This window comes from Mauremys mutica, chromosome 6 (assembly GCF_020497125.1).
Source record: "Mauremys mutica isolate MM-2020 ecotype Southern chromosome 6, ASM2049712v1, whole genome shotgun sequence".
Taxonomy (NCBI): Eukaryota; Metazoa; Chordata; order Testudines; family Geoemydidae; genus Mauremys; species Mauremys mutica.
Genome location: NC_059077.1, coordinates 61,944,673 through 61,959,667, shown reverse-complemented (window position 1 = coordinate 61,959,667; position 14,995 = coordinate 61,944,673). Strand labels below are relative to the sequence as shown.

Here is a 14,995-nt window from a genome sequence, read left to right as displayed (position 1 = left end):
CCTAGAATATGGGCAAGTGTACTAGAGAACCACTGTATCATAGAACCAGAGAGCACAGCTGCTCTGTGTCAGATCCTGCAGAAATTATGAGCTGTATGCTATTCACAGGGGGTGCTCCTGCAACAACCCCACCTGTTCATTCTGTTCTTCCCCCAGCCTTCCTGGGCTACCATAGCATTGTCCCCCCACTTGTGTGATGACACAGTGACTTGTTAGTGAGAAATGAGTGGAAGGCAGCCTCCAGCTGCTATGATAGTCCAGACAGGACATTAAGCAGTGTGTAGGAGAGGAGCCCAGCATCCCACTGCTAGTCCAGGGGCAATTGAATCTTTTCTTTACACATGAAGGGTGGGGGCTGATGGAGCTCAGCCCCCTGTTGCTATGATGAAGACGGTTACCAGCCATATTGCACCATCTACCAGGAAAAATTAGGGGCAGGCACCCTTGATCGACCTAACTGATGCTAGTCGGCATGGTTACCAGTCCTTTTGCACTGCCCCATGTGCTAATAGGCTGATGATGACGATGGATATCAGTCTTATTGCACCATCAGCCACCCATGGCAGGGGGGGAGCAAGGATGTTGGTGTTGAGTGCTGCAGCATCGTGTCTATCTGCAGCATTCAGTAAAGATAGGGTGACATGTAAAAGAGTCAAGAGAGGATTGTTTTCCCTTTCACTTCTGGGGGTGGGTGGGGGGGTGCGTAAATTGCCGAGCTATGCCCTGACCCACCGCGGACACTGTGTTTGACCCTAGAGCTCAGCCAAGAATGCAAATACTTTTCGGAGACTGCAAGAACTGTGGGATAGCTTGAGTCCTCCAGGCCATGAGCGTCCATTTGATTCTTTGGCTTTCCGTTACGCTTGTCACGCAGCAGTGAGCTGAGTCCCTGCTATGGCGTCTGTCTGGAGATTTTTTAAAAATGATTTTGAATTTCGTCTTCTGTAACGGAGCGCTGATAGAACAGATTTGCCTGCCCTTACAGCAATCACATCCGCATGGTCCATGCTGGAGCTCTTTATTTTGATTTTTAACTGCCTCGCCACACGTGCTGATCGGAGCTCCACGCTGGGCAAACAGGAAATATTCAAAAGTTCGCGGGGCTTTTCCTGTCTACCTGGCCACTGCATCCGAGTTCAGATTGCTGTCCAGAGCGGTCAGTGGTGCACTGTGGGATACCACCCGGACGCCAATACCGTCGATCTGCGGCCACACTAACTCTAATCCGATATGGTAATACCGATACTAGCGCTACTCCTCTCGTTAGGGAGGAGTACAGAAACCGGTTTAAAGAGCCCTTTATAGCGATATAAAGGGCCTCTTAGTGTGGACGGGTGTGGCGTTAAATCGGTTTTACGCTCCTTAAACCGGTTTAAACACATAGTGTAGACCAGGCCTAAGTGAAAGCACTGAATTTCTTTCTTAAGTACAACAATATAAAACACTTAATTTCTGTCCTAACAATTATAGAAATACTTTTTCTGACTACCATTTGAAAAAAATTATGCAACTGGCTTGCAACCAGATACATCAGGTTAACAGCATATTGTACCCATCTTGGGGAAAATTCAGGAAATCTGACTAGCCACATCCCCTTTAAGCAGGGTCAGGCATCTATGCCCTGGAACACTATTATTTATTGCATGGACAGACCACCCATATAGAGCTCTTCAGTTTTCAAACATTCAGAAATCTGTGTTTGTGATAGATAATCAACAAAGAACATGCTCTTTTCATTACACGAAAGTTGATAAAGTGATACCCAAATCTTCCATGCAGATGTAAGATTTTTTGACAACAAAACCAATGTCAGTGGAGATTTTTGTGCAGGTGAGCTTAGGACAACTGGAGAGTCGATTAAATGCTATTTTGTCACAAAAAAACCACTTGAATGCATCATTAAAATAAGTGCTTATCTACATAGCTCAGCAATGTGTGCCAGACAGATGTGATCTGTAAAGTTCTGTAGCTGTTATGCGTAGATCCTGGTGTCATGTTCTAAAAGGTACCTAGTTTGCATTAAAATAGTCCTACAAGTCTACACAGGGCTGCTAGAACACTTTACAAGTCACATCCCTCTAGTGTGCTTTGCCAATGGCATGTAGACAAGCCCTCAGTAACTTGATTACTCAGATTATTGACTACACATTTCTTGTTGAAATAAATGAATTATTTCAGTTCTTTGTACCCTATATTTTCATAAGTCCTACATATCAATATGTAGATAAGCTTCTATCATTATAGTGGCATTGGAGTGCCACGATAGTTAAGGTTGCATTATTACATATGATTAATGGTGGGCCTAAGTCCCCGAAAATCAACATGCTTAGATTTCTTTAAAATTTGGTGTGCCTAGGGAGGGTACAGGGTAGGGTTAATTACCCAAATTTGGAGTCTGGTAAGCCATGGGGAGTGGAGACACAAGCTTCCCCCAAACAGCCATTTAAGGAAATGTCTAGGTAGGTTTTTTCTTCCTAGAGCTTTATATCAAACTATAGATGTGATATGGGTTGAAATGGCCTCAATCTGTTGAGTTTTACCCAAGGTAGGCATGACATCAATTAAATTTTGAGGGACCCAAACTGAGAACAGTATTTAAGAAAATGTACATATTTTACACTGCACATGTGCCAATACAGAAAAAATGTCTAGGAGTTTTCCATTCCTGCCATTTTACATGCTTTAAATTTGACTCTTGTAAGTGCTCTAAAATCCAAATGGTTACTCAGATTTCTATGAAATTTGGTAGGCCTTCTGGGGCACATTAGTGATCCAAATTTGGGGTCTAAAACATGGGCAACCGTAACTCTGCATTTCCTGGTTTTCATAAATTACATGTTTTGGTCAATTGAATGTTCTGCCAGAGAATGACATTCCACCAAACAACCTTAACACTGCATTAATATAGTTTTTTGGCCACTGAATTTGCTTTGGTGCACATGTGCAACCACACATTAGTTGACTTCCTAATAATGGAAGAAAATAAAATATGAAGACCATGAATAAAATATACAGACCATGAATTTGGGAACAAACCTGCAAGAACTGTTGCCAACTATGCTAAACTATTCAAGCAGCTAGAAAATGACCAGAGACTGTTTTCTTAAAAAAAAGAAAAAAATAGTAATAGCTGAGAAAAAACAAACAGAGTGTTCAACACACTGACAGAAAAGCAAGATTTGTATTTCAAGAACTCCAGGTTTTCTGATCTTCTAAAGCGTGCAGATACATATATATATTTTAAACTTTTGGTGCAGGCTGCATATGGGCTTGGTTCTATAAATGGAACAAAACTGAAACTATACAAATGACAAGATGGTGAACAGTCTTATCCGAGCATATGCTATGTCTGATCTGATATGAATTTACACAGTGTGAATTAATAATGGAAAATTGAAAATCAAAAAATAAATTGTTACAAAACAGGAAAAGCCAAAAACATGATGGAATTCAGGACCAAGCAGCAATGAATTGTGTTATTTTCAGCAATTTACAGCAAAGCTGCTTTCCAGTGCTCTCATTCCTAGCAGCTAGGTTATTATTTCAGATTAGTCCTCATAGGATTCTCATTTAGATTGCCCTTTTCAAATATTAATGTCCCAATCAAAATTTAAAATGTGTTTCAAAGCCCCCTTTTGACTTATTAATATTCATACCATATTGATGAGAATGAATGTCTGCAACTTTAATTGTCTTGAGTTCCTGAACCTTTAATATCCTCTTTGACAACCTCCAACTCGTAAGGGAACCATTCTATAGCGTAAGTGCCTTCAACTGGGCCAGTCATTGAATAGTGCCAGATTGTCACTCTGAATTATCCTAACACGGAGAGATAGCATGTTAAACAGCCTCTTCTTGTATTTTGTTAAAGTATATTTAAGTTCAAAGGTTATCCTGGAAACATCCAAAGAGAGAACTGGAGCAAAAATCTAATCTTTCAAAATGTTGTAGCACTGTAAAGTTCAAACGGCTAGCTTTCAAATCTTACCAAGTTTACAAAATTGGAAGTCTCCTCAACATCCTGCTCTTTCAATTTTTTTAAACAGGAGCAGCCATCTTTTATTTTGATAAGTAGGTCTTAAGCTTTTTTTTATTTTAATAAGTAGGTCTTAAGCTTTTATCTACTCATTCTAAACTCTGGATTAATCCTTCCAGCTCTGCATAGGGGACGATCACTGGAATGCACAGGCTGATAAAGGTCAGGAAGGCAGCTGAAAAGGATGATCTATTTAATAATCCTACTGTTTAAAGATTTCTGAATTACTCTACTTGTGACTTGCAATAGTATCTGGATATTAAAATATAAACATAAGCATACTATTAAGCAAACCAGAGAAAACAAATATGAAATTCCAACAAGAATGCCATAAATTTTTGTTAAATCCAATGAATACTTGCACAGTTTTTTGGGGAAATTCTCAGATTTTTCTCTTTATTATACCCAACTGATTTTTCCCCAGATATATTAGATGCACTTGTTTCAAACAATTCAGTAGGGGGAACTTTCATTTTCTCTACAAGAATAAAGTAACCTGCTAATGTTTATATGAAGTGTCCTGTAATGCTATCCAATTTCCACTGGTGGTGACATTCATATACGCAAATCTGAAACCCAGAATTTTTATATATTTCTGTTTTGATTATTTATATTGTTATACATTTCTGTTTGGACTATTTATATTTGAGCATGCCCTCCCAAAAAGCACCTTTAAAAAAGACCTGACAATAGATAGAAACGATTATCTGAATTCACACAATCCTATAGGTAACATGAACTAACCAGCTTTATTCCAGTATGTTGCACTCAAGGATGGCCACATTGCACCCAGAAATAGCAACTTATAATGTAAATAGTTCTATTTTTGTCAAGCAGTAATAACCTAACATATATCATTGTCCTTCCAATCGTTATTGGGGCTACTGATGCTGTTATTTCTGGGATTTCTACTGCTTACTAGTTTAGAAAAATATTACAATAAATCAAGAGAATAAACTTCATTTGTTTTGACTATCTGTGTCTGTCACAGAGAACAGAATAATCTCAGATTGGAAGAGTTGAATCTACTGTAATTGTACCTTTTAAAAAAACACGCTCTAGCTCAAACAGAAGTTATAGGTGTGATGCAGCAATTACTGGGTAAAATTCTATGCCCTGTTTTATGAAGGCGGTCAGACTTGACAGGTGATCATAATGGTCCTCTCTGGCATTAAAGTCTATGAATCCTTGTGGAGTAGACTATGCTCCGATTTGTATGTTCAGGATGTCGTGAAGCAGAGAAAAGACACAGGTATATCTTCTTCTACTTTTTGATACTGAAAGTAATTGTTGTTAAGATAATCTTGTTACATATTATAATTATAATTTCTGATTATGTCCTCTTCCAAACATTTCATTCTTCCTAAACCTTCTTCACATCCCAAACTATTTGGCTGAGAATTGTACAATACTGCTCCAGAGCCCATCACCACCCATGTTCCTTAGTTATCCAGAGGAGTTGGTGAGAAAAGTATTGTTGTTTGTAGTAGCATTACCATAGCACCTAGGTGCCCCAGTCATGGACCAGGTTCCTATTGAGCTAAGGGCTGTTCAGACACAGAACTAAAATATGGTTCCTGTCCCAACAAGTTTACAATCTAAGTATAAGATGAAACAATAGATAAATACAGCCTGAATGACAGCGGAATAAAAAAAAATAGACTATACTGGTTAACGTGGTAAACAGTGGACCTCAGCACACCAGCTGCCTAACTGTTGTCAAGTTTTCTGTAGGTATCATGGAAAAGGATTGTTTTAGAGAGATTTGAAGGAAGATAATACATTAGTTTTACAGAAAATTCTTCTGAAGAGTGAGGAGCAGCATGGGAGAAAACACAAAATGTAATAAGTCGTAACGGAGACTGGCATCATGGGCCAGATGGGAGATGTCAGAAATACAAGCTGAGATTTTAGTTTGGATAGAAGGAGACAGTTCTGCAGCAGAGAGGTAGATTTTTGAGTCATCCTCATAGAGATGGTAGCTGAATTTGTGTTTTCAGGTGAGATTACCCAGAGAGAAGAAAGGGACTAAGGAAAGAGCCTGTGTGCTTACCACAGGAAGCTGGAGGGGAGATGGAGAGGGTCTTCTGAAGGACACACTGAAAGAATGATTAGCGAGTAAGAGGAGAACCAGGAAAGGACAGTCAAGCAAGCCAATGAAGGACAAGATTTCAAGAGGAGCATGGTTGGTGGTGTCCAAGGTTGCTGACAGGTCAAACAGGATGAGGATATTGGTTCTGAGCTTTAGCCACAAAGAGGTCATTGGAGACTTTGGTGAGGGTGCTTCAATGGAGTACAAGGAGCAGAAGTTGGATTGGAGAGGGTCTAGGGTGGAAATGGAGGGGAGGGACTCCAGACATCAATTGTAAACAGCGCGTTCAATGATTTTAGAGTTGAAAGGTAGACAGAGTGGTAGCTGAAGAGGCTAGTGGGGTCAAAGGTGATTTGTTTTGTTTTAAGGTTGGAGAAAAGGTGAGGAAAAAGAGGCACAGGAGAGGAAGAGCTTAAGGAGAAGAGTAGGGGGATAAGAGCAGGCACAAGGGAGACCAGGGGACAGAATGGGATTACTGGGCCAAGCAAAGGGATTACAGGAGGAGAGCAGATGAAAATCTCTCCTCCTTCTCCCCTATCTCAGGCACAGAAATGTGGGAAGGGAAGCTGAAGGGTGGGGGAAGATCTGTCATATTAAGTCAATTTTCTCTTTGAAACAAATCAGTGAGTTCCTATATGGGGAGAGAAATGAAGTGGAGGCAGAAGGAGAGGAGAATTTGGAGTGAGTGTCAGCCAAAGTAGCCAAAAAGGGAGCTGGGATTGAGGATATGGGATTCAATTAAGTTGGAGAGGTAGAGTTGTTTAGCTAAGAAGATGGCAGAACTAAAAGAGGAGAGAACAAATTTGTACTGGAGGAAGTCGGCTGGGCCATGGGATTTCCACCAGAGAGACACTCCACAGTGCAAGAGCAGGAGCAGAGGAAGTGGATACTGGGGGTGAGCCAGGACTGTCAGTTGGCAGGGCAGACCTTGTGATGGGAGAGAGGGGCCGAAGACAACTTTTACGTAGGTTCTCAGGCACTACCATATTTTTCTCTGGTGGACAAAAGTTTAGGAAAAGGTATACAAATGCTACTAACTGAATAAGAGCTACAGCAGATTTTCTTGTACAATCATAATATCCATAGTTCAAATCTAAATAGAAAAATCACTTCCTCACAATCTATTATTTTGAACTGAGCACAAAGCCAATCTAAACAGGGACCACACCACAGTATATTAAAAGCTTCAGGCACTAACAAGTTCATGCAAATGTATGAGATTTCCATGTATATACATCAAACAACTACATACATTATTAATCCAATCTGCTTGTTTTAAACAAGACATAAAAGGCTGTAGTATGGGCAGGCACAAACTAATTTGAAAAGGCAACATCCTAGGAACTCTTTCATGCTGTGTATCTTTTTCATGTAAACTTAACATCTGTAAATATATTTTAATAAATGACAGAAGGGGCAGTTACCAAGGACAAAGAAAAGTGTTTACTGGGGCTGGGAGGAGGAATCAATGGAAATGCTGTACTTTCAAATTAATCGCTTTACCTGAGCATAAAAGAAAAGCATAGCTTTATATTTTAAGACAAGATTGCAGCATTCATCGTGGTTACCAACAGAACTGGTTGATAAATGTGAGAGAAAACAATTTGTCTGAAAATGTTCTCAGCTTGGGAATTTGCTTACCTCCTCAACCCTTAAGCCTAAGAGCACATAGTCTTTGCAACGTGTCCTATTTACTTGGGCATTTTCCAAGTATAGCTTGAAAAAGGATCTGATTTTTTTCTTGTGGTTGAGGAAATTTGTTAGCATTTGTATATAACCATTTAATAAAAATTTAATAGATACATGAATTATTTTATAATTATTTGCTGTATGTTCACTGTGAGGACATAGCTGGCACTTTGTTTAAAACGAAAAAATAAAACAAAGTAAAATCTAAACTAAATTTTGATAATATATAAGAGAATTGCATCCATTAATTTTAAATGGAAGAATTTTCTTTCCTCTGGATTTCTTTGCTTTCAGGAGGTGGAGCCCTTTCTTCCTCCACTGTACATCATCTCATTTCTATCTGAAGTTTTCGTTTAGAGGAGCAACAGTTGGATTTAAGCTTAGGATTAACATGACATTTTTGAAACAAACAAAACCAATTTTTCACATCCTCACCATAAAACTACCAGCATTGGGAACCTTCCAGATTAAGGGCCAAATCCTGCTGCTCTTACTCCCATAGTCAAATAACTATTTGCTATAGTTCAAAGGGAGCTTCTGGATGCTCAGTATTTTTAAAAGTTAGGCCACTTAGTTAGCTGCCTAAATATGGCCTTAGGAGCCTAAACTTTAGGCTCCCATTTTTAAAAATCGGGGCCTCCATGTCTCAGTACTGAGTTTCAGTGCTTCAAATTAAGGAGTTCTCAGTAACTTGAACACATCAGATAGCAGTACAACAAGGGGCAACTCAAAATCTGGTGTAGGGAAAAATTTTAACTGTGTTCTTCTTTATAAGCTACTGCTGCAGATGGGTAAGTCTTGCAAACTTCCTGGGACCAAAAGAGGGGGGAAGGGAAGAGAGACCATACTCTGATTACAGAGAATTAATTTTAAAAATCAATGCAAGTACCTTTGCCAATACATTAGTAAAATAGATCACAAACAAACATCCATTAGTTATCTAAATAAATGTGTATTTCAATTTAAAAATAGGTTTTAGAGGTTATGTTTCACTTATACTTCCCCAAGTACTTTCTTTCAAGAGCTGTCATTTTAATTTCTAGTTTCACTTCACAAACGTTACCTGAGCCTTTAGTGTCTTCTATATTTCACAAAAAGAACAGAGCATTGATGTAATCTGTGAAGTTCACACTACCCTCACAATGACAAAAATATTCACTCAGAATGTGACACTTTCATAGTATTGCTACTATCCAAATGTGTAAGACTGATATTTGTATCTAACGTTTAACAAAAACAACATTCAAAAATAAGGTTTGGAAGGAACAAGAACTGAATGTGTTTCTTCTCCCTTCCCTTCTTTTTTCCTCAATTAAAATCTGTCAGAGCCTTATAAAATGTGTGCATGAAGATAAGTCAGCATTAGTGACATGTTAAAGTAAAACAATCAATATGAGCCTGTAACTCTTACCAGTAATTCTCAGTAGAAGAAGGTATGTTACATCCAAAGAGTAACATGTGATGGACAGTGTCCATGCTGGCTTGAGGCCTGAAGTCAACTGAAAGACAAATTGATAAACAACAAACATAAATGTGAGTTTTATTCTCACTACAGCAGACCATTTTGAGATTGTCCATTAGGTGCATAATGAAGATATTGTTGTGCCATCATTTATTCATGGTCTCATGATCGGGGATAATTTTTTGTCTTTTTGTGTTCACTCTGATGTGATGGCTCAACACTGCTGGAGTGTTTAAGCAACGGAAGGAAGAGCTGTATACTGCCAGTTGTCTTTGTTGTTTTTAAATGTCAATTTCTTACTACAGGACAAAAAGGAATTATACGGAATGGATTGTGCCTTCTTTTCCCTGTCCAGTCATACTTCTAAATATCAAATCCTACCGATTTAAATCCAACTGTGCCTCCATGACGCTGTGAGAAAGGTAAAAAACCCTACTAGACCTTTGCCAATTTGGCCCAAAAGTAAAAAATCCTTCCTGATCCAAAAACAGGTATTTGGTCAGACCCACAGAATCCTAAAGCCACAGCTCCTATAGGACAAGTAAGGTAGCTAATAGAAGTTAGAGGCTTTTGAAAATCCTGGGAGAGAGTTTAAGGGGGGCAGGAGAGAGCATGTGAGAGCCAACAGGCCAGCCCATTCCCCCAGCCAATATGAAGATGGAGAACCCAAAGAGAAGGATGGGTCAAGTCCCAGTCTTGCCAACCACAGGCTCTTGCATCTTCCCCATCCCTCTCCTCCAGGCACTGTGTCACATCCCCTGAACATCTATTCAACCTTCTCCCCCTAACTAATCGATGTGGGGAGAGCAGTCCCACTAAAAGTGCTCATATGCTTAGAAAAAACAGCCAAACAAATGGCTAGATCTGCTCACAGACATCAGTATATGGTATCAGGTATCATACAATGACATAAATGAGTCATGTCTTAGGTGTACCCAAATTTCCCATTAAATTCTGGAAAAAAAATCGAACCCCCTTCACTCCAGATTCAAACACAGCACTGGCACATCTGCAACCCAAGCATCATTCTAGTTCACGCCAGAAACCACAAAAGAAAAAAAGTAAAAGCTTTTTGACAGATCTGAAGGAATTGCTAGTAAACAAACAAAATGGTGAAAGTTAAATGACCTTCTTAAAATGAGACAAGGTGGGTGAGGGAATATCTTTTATTGGACCAACTTCTGTTGGTGAGAGAAAGAAGCTTTCGAGCCACACACAGCTCTGTTTCAGCTTTTTCTTAAAATGTTCATTTTGAAGTTCAGTGCTTTACGAGTACAAGTAGAGCATTTGTAATATGATTTTTAACTTGATAGAATCACTTAAAAAAACCAGGATGTAAACTACTGTATCCTCTAATTTAATGTTATGAATTGAAGAAATGAGCAGTTTTCAGATGATTGTCCCATCTTGTTTTTTGGCAATATATTAAGTACTTAACCAACCTAACCATTGCATAACAGGGGAGGGGAAAAAATCAAATAAGAGGCAATACTGAAATGCTGTCTATTGACATTTTAAAAGCATTGCCCCACAGGAGCCCCAAGACTGTGCAACAGCAGTTTACAGCCAGGCACTCTTGGAGAAGAATGCCCAGGGCCAGTTCAGCCTTTTACAGCTTTGTTTAATATTACAAAAGAATATTTAAATATTTTAGTTATGTTTATGCATTGGAAAACAAAGCTATAAAGCAATCAGCAAAGGAATAATAGAAGCGGCGATTCCAAGATGACATCTGGAATTTTACAATTCCCTCAGGATGCTACAAAATCATTTGTGAGCTGTGATACTTAAACTGACAGCACAGTAGCACCAAAACAACCCAAAGCATGGTGTGAGATGTCTATGTACTTGTTTTTTACAAAGAGAAAATACTAAGACAGCAGAAAGGGAAAGAAAGAGTTGAATATAGAATCTTCTTTCACTCTAACTAAAGTCTTTGGGCATAGTCTAGGGCAATATCAATAAACTCAAATGGCCTGTGATATACATGAAGTCAAATGAGATAATCTGATGGGGTGCCTTTCAGCCTTAAACTCTATGAAAGTATACATGCATCAAGTCAAGCTATACCTCAAAATCCAAGAATTAGCCTATTTTTATAAAGACTAGAATTGCTTGAGAAGCCCTCTTAACTATTTGTCTTCCTCAGCTGTGCTGTGTCTCCCTATATTTGCCTTTGACATCCAAATGTTTTCATGATTTCTTCCTCATTATTCACCTGTCTTGAGAATGACTGAACACTGGTTGTGCTCCCCATGTCAGACACTTGCTGTTAATCACTATTAATCATATGTTTATAAGCAGCTACAAATCTTTATTTTCAGTAGTGGTGAAGTAAAATCTCTCAGGATAGTCCCTTGATTTCAAAGCTTATTTCATCAAATCATCGTATTTTTCCTGTAGGACCTCAATTAAATGATAAATTATTGGTGGATATTTAAAGAACTTCAGAGAAAACAGACCAACTATTTTCTTCATTTTCTGAAAAGACAGGTAGAGAGAAAAAAAACAAACCAAAATGAAAAAAAACAAACCAACCATGTTTTCTTACACTGGAGCTGATTATAGAGAGTTTAACTGATGGGAAAACAAAAGTCCTTCTCCTAAGTGCCTTGTCAGCTCAAGCACGGATCAAATACTCATGCTCTGGGTCCCACTCTTCCCAGTTTACCAAACCTTATTCAAGTGAAACCTCTCACTCTATGAGAAAAGTCAACTGGGCAGCAGATGCATATAGGAATACTGTGTACAACTTTTTCTAAGGCGCAAAAAAGAATTAATCCCAATGAAGTGCAATGGGAGTTGGGTGCCTAATGCCCTTCAAATTCTTCCAAAATCCCAGTCTAAACTCCTACGTGATGTGATTGGGGGATTGCTAAGAACTAATACTTTTCAGAAAGAATTAAAGATTTTAAAGTGGGGAAATGCCTAAATAAATTGCTTATCAAAATGAGCTAAGACCGCCTCTCCTTCTAAAACACCACATATATGGCTTACATCTATTCAGAATGCTGGAAATAGTTTAGGGTGAAGGTTTCAAGAATTGCAGAGCATACTCAGCAATAGGTCTAGATCTACAGAATTTACCCCTGCTAAGCCACAGATGTGTTTAAAAGCGAATATGGCCACCTTGCTTAAGGCTTTCTGTGACTGAGTGCCTTGAAATCCTGGACACATGGGCAAAGGTCAATGTTCAAATGTCTCAATTCTTTGTCTACCAGCATTGTGGTTTTGCTTTTCACATTTGAAATGCTGTTAGTTTTACTTTTACCTGTAGTCCATTTGCAAGCATGAGAAAAGCCCAAAGCAACAGCATACAATATTTTTTGCCAGCAAATTCTATTCAGTCCGTAATCATAGAACAATTCTGTACTAAAGATGTTTTATTTCCACCTTTTTATCACTGTGGCTTACTAGCGAAATTATAATTAGCTCTTGAATGAGACAATGTGTCATTAATGCGAAGTTCTTAACTTGGTTTATAAGCATTTTAAGATGCTATTGACAATTTAAGCAAGAAAAATGTTTTCTGAAGGAGGTCATAAATGGTTCATAAATGTGAAACAGGATTATCTTTATTGTAGAATCTGAAACATGTGGAAAGTATAATGTGAGTAATATATAGAAAGGCCAGCCTTCAAGAAAGTAATAATTAAAGGGAACACAGTTAACTTAAATAATAATTAAAAAAAAAAAAAACACCACCAAAAAACACACACACCACTTCTGTCTGAATTTTTTTTACTTGCTGTTTTAATTAACATCTAAAATTACTACGGTTGAAATATTAGAGAAAATTAAATGTTTCTTTTAAAAATAGGAAAATGTAACTATAAAACAATAAAAATTAGCAGGGGCAAGTATAATACCTGCAATTGCTTTTAACTATTTTTTTTAAATTGATTACAGTCAATCATAATTGATAGTCTACCTTTAAAAACTCACAATAATGAACAGTTTGAAATTGAATGTTACTTTATAAACTAAGAGAAAGACAGGGATATTGCTCTGATACCAATAGTTATCTAATCCATTGGTCTGATATCAGTAAGAGTGGGATTTTTTTTCCTTTGATGTTTTGCGGTGTTTTGTGATCAGCGCAATCTATATGAGGGCTGAAAGACCGATCGATCAAGGTTTTGCCCCAGGTGTTTGTTGGGATATTTTGATTTAAGCCACAAATGCAACTATGTTCTCTCTGCATGCTGAGAACACTAAGTAGAATGTTTCCTTATGTCTAAAGGTGAAAACAAATGGATAATTAGATATGCATGCGTTCTCAATGTAAGGCTTGATCCACTGAAAGGCTACCATTGACCTCAATGAACTTTGGTCTGGACTGTGGTTTTTTTTGGCTCAGGGAGTTTGTAAGTTTTGCAAGCCCACCTTTTGGTGAGGAGAGAATGGATGAGCCCACAAAGGGAGCTCTCCAAGACTGCTGGCCTGCAGTTGTGTGTTGCAGCTTCACCCTGAGTGCCTAAATCCTTGGCACTAGAGGCATGAGGGACAGCAGGAAATTACCAGCCTCTACACAGAGATATATGATTATAGCTACCTCCCTTCTCTGACCTCTCATCCATCCATTCACAGTTGTAAACCACAGACCTGCACTTCAGGCATAACTGATGAACATGAGTTTAGCTGTAAACACCTGGATAGTTTGTATAGCACAACACTAGACAGGTAACTGGAGCAGAGTGGCAATGATATTTTCAAATGACTTCAAGATTGAGGTGTAAAACCATAACACCTATGCCCTTTCTCGGGGATGAGCATAAACTCATCCAGTAAGTTAGGCCTCTTTCCTACTCCAACCCCATTACTTCCAAGCAGGCAGCCCAGTGAGCCAGTTGGCCCTGGAGTCTGAAAGTCCCCAACCTGGGGCAGGCTAGATGGCGGGGCAGCCCCAGAGCTGAGGGCATTGGGAGATGGTTCCAAGACTTCCAGGCTCCCAGCTCTATGACAGTGACCCTGGAAGCCTTGAGAACCCTGTCTCAAACAGGGAGCCTAGCAGGATCCCTGCCACAGAGCAGGAAGCTTAGTGGCCCCCAGAGATCTGGTTCTAGCTGGGGCTCTGATGGCTCCTAGGTTGTCTGCTGCGGCCCTGGAACACCGGCAGATTTCCAACAGAAGCTTGCCTGTGTTTCAGAGAAAGTTTTGTCAAATCTGCATTAGATTCAATAAAACATTTTGCTCCAGAGAATCAACATTTGCTGACAAAATAAAGTTTTGTTGTAAAGTTTCCAACCAGCTCTGTATACAATCCCTTCATGTTATTTATTAAATTCACTCTATCAAACAGTGTGTGTGCATTATGTAGCTGAAAATAATATTCTTGATCAAATCTTCACTCATATGTCTTCCAGCTGGGATTTTAACTTCAACCCCAATGTATTTTGTAAAAAGTGATGTAATTTATAAATGCCATTATGCTAAACAGAGATTAGCCATTTTAATAGTCAAATTAAGAATTGCAATCTAGGGACATATACTAAATATCTGTATTTATATAATGAAATTGGGCCTCCCTTCTCAACACAGAGCTCCCCATCAATTGTATTATGAACTCTGAGGGAGATGGGGTGAGTTGATTCTAACGGTCTAGTTTAACAATTTAAATAGCGAATCCTTTCTAACATGGCTATCCTTAAAGATAGTAACTTATATCTCTTACCCTTTTTTAAAAAACAGTTTCTCCCTACTCCCCACTCCCTAA

At 38.8% G+C, this 14,995-nt stretch overlaps 1 protein-coding gene across 7 annotated transcripts in view; it reads right to left on the bottom strand.

Moving 5' to 3' along the window:
• Positions 1-14,995, bottom strand: part of PAM (peptidylglycine alpha-amidating monooxygenase) — a 209,762-nt gene that overhangs the window by 94,438 nt on the left and 100,329 nt on the right. For all 7 annotated transcript variants that reach the window (XM_045020809.1, XM_045020810.1, XM_045020812.1 and 4 more), the window contains one exon: positions 9,229-9,316. In XM_045020809.1, the coding sequence (XP_044876744.1) occupies positions 9,229-9,316 (88 nt within the window). The remainder of the gene's footprint in view (positions 1-9,228; positions 9,317-14,995) is intronic.